At 37.5% G+C, this 9,339-nt stretch overlaps 1 protein-coding gene across 1 annotated transcript; it reads left to right on the top strand.

The window, feature by feature from the left end:
- The first annotated feature begins 5,102 nt into the window (after window positions 1-5,102).
- Window positions 5,103-8,240, top strand: LOC134652261 (uncharacterized protein K02A2.6-like). Its single transcript, XM_063507432.1, has 2 exons — window positions 5,103-5,279; window positions 5,653-8,240. The coding sequence occupies exon 2, from the start codon at window positions 6,174-6,176 to the stop codon at window positions 8,238-8,240; it is 2,067 nt and encodes a 688-aa protein (XP_063363502.1). The 5' UTR covers window positions 5,103-5,279; window positions 5,653-6,173.
- Window positions 8,241-9,339: the final 1,099 nt, after the last annotated feature.

Raw genomic sequence — 9,339 nt, 5'->3', positions numbered from 1 at the left:
GTGAAAGGGGTTCGTTCCGACAACTTTCTCCCTGGGTGGCAGCACAGGAGAAAGCGCATTTGATAAAGGTTCGGCTAAACTCCGCTAGATGGCAGGGTTGCAACAATGTCAAGAAACTTGACTAGTTTCTGCGCATATAAAATTGTTTTGCAATAATAAATTAAATGGCATATTAATACGGTAGAGATTCAATTATGAACCGGCTCACGCTGTTGCTAAATAAATATATCATGTCAATTTACAATTTAATTAAAATAGATTTTGCCGTGAATTAGCATTTTATTTGCGCATTTTGCCGGTTCGCACGGCGGGGGGCTCGGATTAAGCGAGTGCCACCGAAGAAAAATGGTGACAGAGGAAATTTAATGAGGCTAGTCAATAAAAACGTTTGTTTTACTAGTTTAGTTAAGACCGGTGCCCACTGGAGAGTTATAGTGGCTAGAGGCAACTGCCTTACATAAATTCAGGGCTAAGAGTTGTTTTGCCATTACTGTACTTGTAACTTGAGCTGAACACAATCATTTATTTAATGAATATGCGTATTTATTTAATGTTTTTCTATTTTTGCACCTTATTGAAGACGGGTAACAAGCTTGTCCACTTTTTATGAAGTAAGTTAGCATATATTACCTAGGCACATACCCAGAACATAGTATGTAATATGAAAAAACTTTTATAGTGTAGGATGTTGAATTAAGTCAAAATGGTCACAGAATATTTAAGTTAAACCATCCATAGTTATTCATGTATCGAATTTCTGAAAAAAAAAACAACTTAGTGTCAACTTAGTGTGTGATGTGCCGAAGATTGGTCTTTTGTGAAAATTGACAGTGTGTCTATGGTTTAACATAGGTGACATGCTTTAAGCCCTTGCTACACGGTCGCCGACAAGCCTTCTAACCGTCTGACCTTGGTCTGTCCTTGGTCAGTTTTGGTCAAATTTTGTTGGAAACAACTGTCTACACGGTCCGTCCAGACCAAGGCCACGCGGTCTGAGGGGCTTGTCGGCGACCGTGTAGCAAGGGCTTTATAAATACGTTACAATACAAACGCGAGGCAAACTGGCGTGGCGATTAATTCAAAATGCGTAAGCGCAGATCCGATACGTGTTCGATTTGAAAGTAGATTTTTCTTACTAAATAATGTGTGTTTAGCTTGTACAGATTAATTGCTACATTTAACGTTATTTATCATATCTGTTTTATTAATTAGGTTTGTGGAACTCAATCTAGTTCGCATTAATCAGTGTTTCAAAAAACGTTTTCTTATTAATCAGTGTTTCAAGAAACATTTTCTTGTTAGTCCGCTTTAATTTGTAGCTAAATAGACGGGTTAATGTTTACCGCACTAGTACGATAATTAAGAAGCACATTACGTAACTATGTCGGACCATAATATATGATGTACTGTAAGACGTTGTACCATACATGTGCGAATAAGTAATTCGCAACGTGTGGCGATAAATTAAAACACGATCGAAGGGAGTGTTTTAAATCGACACGAGTCCTATTTTTCGCACTTGTATCGTATATGTAGGTACTATTGCTCTACAAGTAACAAGTCTGTCCTTATTTTACAGATTAATTAATATTGAGACTGTCAATAGTATCAATCAATCAGTCAATCATTATTATTCATTAGTAAGAAGTTTCCTACATTTCATGGACTATCCTGGAGTCCGATTTTTGAATTTCGATCGCTCGATTTCGTCACTCGAAAATCGGTGAAAAACTGCGAAATGCAAATTTTTGAAATACGAGCAATAGAAATTGGGAATCTAGTGGTATTGACCACTCGTATTCAATTCTATTACTTAGTAGCAAGATCGAAGGCCGCAAAAATATATGACACGCTCTATTATGGCTCTACAAATAAGATCGTGTCATATATTTTTGAGGCCTTCGTAGTGTAACATATTACATATTAAGCGCTGGTGGCGTAGCGGTAAGAGCGTGCGACTTGAATTCTGGAGGTCGCGGGTTCAAACCCGGCTCGTACCAATGAGTGGAATGCTCTAATAGTGAAATTATTTTCATGAATACCGTAAATGTATGATTTTGTCCTGAAAAATGACCGTGTATTGACATTATTAAGTAAATTGTGTATAGACGCTAGCATATCCTCGCAATATTTCTGACCGCAGTAGATTGTCGGTTCAGATAGCTTAATAACTCGTCAATAGAGAGTATGCACTGTCATCATCACGCGTTGGTCACGAACGTTATGAGTTTAAGGCAGCTTGAGACTGTCAATCCGTCAATAATATTGAACAGTAAATAAAAAATAAAAAAAGATTTGTGGGAACGTCATTATAGGTACCTAATAGGTACAATATCGATTGAAGTCGTGTCTATCGATGAAACAGAGGTTGTTCTAAAAATACTCAGTCACTGTTGCTTTGAGAAGAACAATTACATAAAAAATGTTAAACTCGCGACAGATCACGTGACCGTAAGAGATACGTGACCTAATCGAAATGTCATGGCGTTAACCTCAAATTGTACAGTATTGCAGACATTTTGCAGTAGTAATTGAGTTTTTTTTAAGTGGGCAGAATTAAATGTTTATTTTTCTAAAAATAACTATACACACAGAAGTCAATTTCATCTCATAGAGTGTACTTATTGACGGCTTGGCTCAATATTTATTGACAGTTATTGGGGTGGTTAACAGCTCCATAGTGACAATGAGAGTAATTAACACTGTTAATTGAGGTCGGTTTCATTGACCAAAATAGCTGCATTAGCTCCGGTTATTCACTTTTATAATTAACTGGACAGTAACCTTCGAATATATGTACACGTGCAAAGTGTTCAGAAACATCTACACATGCTAATAAAGTGTTGTATTAGAGGAGGTTAAATTGCCACTTTTAAAAGTATGAGTGGACAGCCACTCAGATACTTTTTAGCGAAATTTAATAGTGCCGGATATATTTACACGGACTAAGTACTCAGAAATATCTACACAAACGCATGCCGTTAATAATGCCCGTTGAATTGGATCTGGTTATTTGCCATTTCGAAAAAAAAAACTGAATGGATTGAGGAAGTTAATATATACGGACAAAGTGCCCAAAGTATCTACACATGCCTCTTTTTAAAAAGAGCTGCATAAGCTCCAGTTATTCGCTTTTTAATTAATTGAGACAGTTATTGCCGGATATATGTGCAAGGACAAAGTTATCTGAAATATCTACACGTGTAAAATGGCCGCTGCATTAGCACCGCGCGGTTATTTATTTTTGTAATAAACTAAGTGAAGAGTTAATAACGCTCAATAAAGCTACATTGATAATTTGCTCAAAAATATACATAGATTAAAAATATATACAAAAAATATTGCTGCTGCTGTAGTGGCAGCTATTTAGTAAGCTTACTGCTCTACACACACACGACTGTTTTAACTCGCTGCGCTCGTGGTTCACTTTCGGAATCTTTTTGCTCGGGTACCTATCAATTTTAGCACGATCGGAACAAAAACTTTAATATTCTTATTTTATTATTCGCAATATTGCAAGAAATACTCTTAACATACGGAATACGGAATACGGTGGGAACCACTACCCACTGTTATACCTACCTAACCTAATATACTTCCCTTCCCAAAAGTACGTGTCATTATGACTTCCACATAAACTTATGCTCTTTTGGTTTTATAAAATAGTAATTATTTGTACATGTATATGTTAACTGTCCATTGTGGACCTTATTACAGACACAGATGGACAGTTAAGAGTGTTGTTGTTTGTACATGAACAAATGGCAGCGGCGTCTTTGAGCGTTCGCCGCGATTAGCGACGTGGGACGTCAAGGTGCAATAGAGCTAGTAGAATTGGAATTATATACAAGGTGTCCCAAGAAGTAGTGATATACTGAAGCTGGGAGGTAGAGGACCTAGAGCGCTATCTGAATCACCCCCATGTATGTTCCGCGATTTTTCGTATTTTCGGAGTTATGATTTTTTTTAATTTTTCACCTATCGCCGAGTACGATCAAGATACCACAGTGGCGACGAGATAGACGAACCAACAATAAATCACAGTTTTAATTAATAACGAAGTGTATTTACCAAGTGAAAAGTCACAATTGCAATATAGACGCCGTGAAATCGATCTGCTTTTGTCTCTGTGTAATGGCGGCCTCTTGAGGAAAATGCAAAATCTTGAGAACGCGTGCCACAATAATTTTTGTTTAAAAGCGAAGAAGTTAACTTTAAATTAAATGTCGGACACCGAGCACAGTGATTCTACAGACAACAGTGATAAGAGTGTTGTAAACATAACATTTGACAAAACCGGATGGATTTACAAATTGTCAAAAATTGAATTACAAGAATACTTGAATAAGTTAAATATCACATTCAACGAAAACCAAACCGTCGACGAATTGCGGCAAATATTGGTGAAATATTGCAAAGAAAAACAAAATAAGAAAGTGAGCCAACCTAAGATGTCACACGCACACATAACCCATTTAAATCTACAACCCTTTGATGGCACTAAATGGGAATGTTTTGAACAACAATTAGAATGCTATATTACATTGAATGACGTGCCAGAAGAGAAAAAAGTGCCTCTCTTGTTAACAAAGATAACACCGCAGGTTTTCGAAATTTTGTCATCACTGTGTAACACAAAAAAACCTGCAAGTCTCTCTTATTCTGAGCTCACTACGATCTTGAAAAACAAATACGTACCAAAAAAGTCCATTGTTTTGGAACGCGCGACGTTCCGAAGTCGGAATCAGCTTCCAAATGAAAAAATAGAGGATTATATTACAGAACTTCGGAAGCTGGCTGGCAAATGTCAATTCAAGGACTCCGAGGATCAATTAAAAGAAAAGTTCATTGACGGTGTGCACTCCAAACTCATTAAATTTGAATTACTAAAGGCGGATACAAATCAGACATTAGAGGATTATATCACTTTGGCTAGAACTGTAGAAGCGGCATTAAAAGAAACAGGGCAAAAGGCAGAAGTGGAAGCCAATGTTTACTATCAGCAAACTAACAGAAATAAATCATTTCAAGGAAGACCAGCAAGAGGGAAGCCAAACATGAATAAAGGTACTAGGTGTTATTGCTGCGGTGGTGATAATCATCTGCGTTCAGAGTGTACGCTGCGCCAAAAATATTGTTCGGAATGTGGTCAACAAGGACACATTTTTAAGGTCTGTCCCAAGAAGAAAAGTTTCAAAATTAACTCTATACAGAAAGAGGAACCCGAGGATGCATCAGAAAACAAAAAAATAGATGAGTACCAAATGTACTATGTAAATGTAAGTAAAGTGCCTCCTCATATGTTAAATCTTAATGTTGAGGGTTGTATGGTGGAATTTCAGCTCGATACAGGGTCTGATGTTACTGTTATTCCATTGAAACAAAAACAGATGCTATTTCCTGATAAGGACATAAAAAAATGTAATGTTTTATTTAAAAATTTTGATCAAAAAATATCACAACCGTTAGGAATATTGGATAGCTTGACAGTAACATTGAATAATGTAACTAAACAATTAAATAGTTTTGTAACTGAGAACACACCATGTATTATTGGAAGAGACTGGTTACAGGAGTTAGGATTATGGCCGCCCAAATTTGTAATGTCAAATGAAGCAAATGTAGTAAATAAAAAATTTAATAATGTTTCAGAAGCCAGAGCTGCAATAAAGGAAAGGTTCGCAGAAGTATTTAGTGAAGGATGGGGAAATTTTAAAGGTGAAACCATCAGCCTCAAATTGAAAAAGGATGCCAAACCAAAAAGCCTGCCGGTACGCCGAGTTCCATTTGCACTTCAAGACAAGGTAAAAGCTGAAATTTCTAGACTTATTAAAAATGGTAGAATTGAACCCGTGGAAACCAGCCAGTGGGGTACACCTGTGGTTCCAATTTTAAAGGGAGATGGCTCGGTAAGGTTATGTGGAGACTACAAATTAACAGTCAACCCACACTTAGAGGTGGATCACTTTCCATTGCCTCATGTAGAAGAAATATTTAATTCCCTTAATAATGGAAAATACTTCTGCGAGCTGGACCTGAAAGAGGCATATCATCAGGCACCATTAGACGAAGCCTCAAAAGATTGTACAGTTATTGTTACTGAAGTGGGCACATACAGGTATAATTACCTTCCTTATGGTGTGAGCACAGGACCAGGCTCATTTCAGCGGCTCATGAGTAAAAAATTATCAGATATTCCAAATACTGCTGTATTTATAGATAATATTTATATTAGTGGTAAAGATCTTCAGGATACAGTAGACACTTTATCCAAGGTTTTAGAGAGGCTACAACAAAGTGAATTTAAGTTAAAGATACAAAAGTGTAAATTTTTTGAAAATAGCATTGATGTGTTTGGTTTTACAATTGACAGTAATGGTATACGGGTAAATAAAGATAATATAAAACCATTGCTGCAGGCTACACCACCCATAAATGTAACAATGTTGAGGTCATTTTTAGGCAAAGTTAACTATTATTCTCGTTTCTTAAAAGATATGGCAAGCATATTGACACCATTATATGAATGTACCAAAGAAAATAAATTCAACTGGACGCACCAATGTGATAATGCCTTTGTTATGATAAAAAATAAGCTGGCTAACATGGAAAATCTAACTCATTACGACCCAAACTTACCTTTAATTTTAAGTTGTGACGCATCAGACACAGGCTTGGCTGCAGTAATTTCAAACAGAGACAGGAACGGAGTAGTTAAACCAATTGCTTATGCAAGTAGAAAACTTAATGAGACAGAGATTAAATATTCTACTATAGACAAGGAAGCTATGGCCGTAGTGTTTGGTGTGACAAAATTCTATAATTATACATATGGTAGGAGTTTTGAGTTGGAAACTGATAGTGCAGCTTTAGTACGCATTTTTGGCCCAACTAAAGCCATTCCTAAAATGGCAGCAAAAAGGTTGCAACATTATGCAATTTTTTTGTCAGCATTCAACTACAAAATTCGACACATTAAAACTGATAAGAATCCAGCAGATTTTTTATCACGCACCCCTATGCTAATCAATGAAAATACAGATTCTATGCATCCTATCTGTACCGATGCAGAGATAAGTAATATTTATTATATTCAAAATTGTGAAATTGAGAATTTGGACTGGAAATCTATACAAGAGGCAACCAGAAAAGATGTAACATTAGCCAAAATCATTAGATATACCATGGACGGATGGCCTGACTTAGTGACGGAGAAAGAATTGTCAACCTATGGTAATAAGAAAACTGAAATAAGTTTTGACAGAGGTTGCCTTTTCTGGGGTTATAGAATCATCATACCAGAGTCATTAAGACAGGCAATCTTATTAGAACTACATAAAAGTCATTTCGGTACTGTACGTATGAAGCAGCTGGCACGCTCTTACTTCTGGTGGCCAGGCATAGATGCAGAAATAGAAAAAATCACAAATGATTGCCTTACTTGCCTTTCAGTTCGAAATAATCCCACTAAGGGGCACCAGAAATCGTGGCCAGTGGCCCCGTCTGTATGGTACCGCATTCATGCGGATTATTGTGGACCATTTTACAATAAAATGTACTTAGTAGTGGTTGACAGTTACAGTAAGTGGCCAGAAGTTATAGAAATGAACTCGATAACCTCATCTCGTACAATCGAGGTTTTCAATAGTCTTTTTGCACGTCATGGCTACCCTGTCCACTTGGTAACTGACAACGGACCGTCCTTTACATCTTCTGAATTTAAAGATTTCTGTAAGCTGAAAGACATTAAACATACCTTTACTCCCCCATACCACCCTGCGACCAATGGAGCAGCAGAAAGATTTGTGGATATATTCAAAAAACATGTGTTAAAAATTAAAGAAAGCAGAGGAAATACAATTCAATCAGCAATTAATTTATTCCTTTTTGATTACCGAGTAACGCCACATAGTACAACAGGAGTGACGCCTGCTTCGCTCATATACAATAGAGATCTCCGGTCCCGGTTCGCTCTGCTACGACCGCCGCCGGTTATAGAAAGAGCACAACATATGCTAGAAAAGCAGAGGGAACAGGCATCGGGGAGTAGAAACATAGAATTTATGGTGGGAGAAAAGGTAATGGTTAAGGATTATAGGAAAAACAGACAACCTTGGATACAAGGAGTAATAGTGGAGGAATCGATTCCTAACACTACGTATATCATAGACGTGGAGGGGTGTAAATGGAAGCGACATGTTAATCAAATGTTGAATTGTAGCCTTAGTTTATTAGAATAAGATACTCGTAGGACATCCTAGGATGTGCACGTATGTGTGATGCCAAGAGTAAACGTAGAAATAAGTATGTTATGTGAAAAGTTAACTACAATAAATAAAGTCTGTTCTTTTAGCTAGCGAAAGAAGTTGTTAACTAAGTACAGTTCCTTAAGCTTATATTGTTTTAAGAATAAGTTCTAGTGTAAGATAGAGTGTAACATTTCACGGGACTCTTTAAAACTGTTGGGGGAGAGTGTAGTATACCGACTCGTGTATGTCAGCCTTTACGGCTGTCTGTCTCGCCCTTGCCCTCCAACCAAGATGGCGTCTAGTTTTGGTAAGACAATAACGAAGGAATACAGCATTAATTAATTGTGTAACCTGCGTTTTATTTCAAGATACCACACTAACTATAGTAAATGTTACCATACTGAATTGGCCTATCTATCAGCTTAGCACACAAAAAAAATCAAGCATCTACCGCAATAATTCACGTCACCATAAATAAAAATCTCATCGTACTCGGCGATAGGTGAAAAATTAAAAAAAATCATAACTCCGAAAATACGGAAAATCGCGGAACATACATGGGAGTGATTCAGATAGCGCTCTAGGTCCTCTACCTCCCAGCTTCAGTATATCACTACTTCTTGGGATACCTTGTATAATAAAAATAAATAAATAAAAATAATATTAAATTAAAGGATATCCTTACACAAATGGACTAAGCTAAGCCACAGAACAAGTTAGAATGGCGATGCGAGCAGGGTACGTGTCGCCGCGCCGCCGGTTTTGAGCAAACGCTCGCATGCTACTCGCCCGCGCTGACCGAAAACGAAATAAACATGCCTTTTTGCGCCACAATAACCTTCAGATTAAGAAGCCAGACATCAAACCTGTCTAAAGGAGGCGTATCCATTCACCACGCACACAAGTTTTTACTACCGTTGCGCGAGTGTTAGTAAATGTGGAGAGGAACGAGCGGCGACACCGGTTCCGATACTAACTGCGCGCGATAGCCATTCTAACCTCTTTAATAATGTTCTGTGAGCTAAGCCCTGCAGTAAGCTCAAGAAGGCTAGTTAGTAGGCGGGTTCGATTCCCGCCTCGGGCACCGGAT

Source organism: Cydia amplana, chromosome 11 (assembly GCF_948474715.1).
Source record: "Cydia amplana chromosome 11, ilCydAmpl1.1, whole genome shotgun sequence".
In the NCBI taxonomy this organism is placed as follows: Eukaryota; Metazoa; Arthropoda; class Insecta; order Lepidoptera; family Tortricidae; genus Cydia; species Cydia amplana.
This window is presented reverse-complemented; position numbering and strand designations above follow the sequence as displayed.

Excerpts from the sequence above, each read along its gene's own strand:
- LOC134652261 (XM_063507432.1), top strand. The coding sequence starts at position 6,174 with ATGAGTAAAAAATTATCAGATATTCCAAATACTGCTGTATTTATAGAT.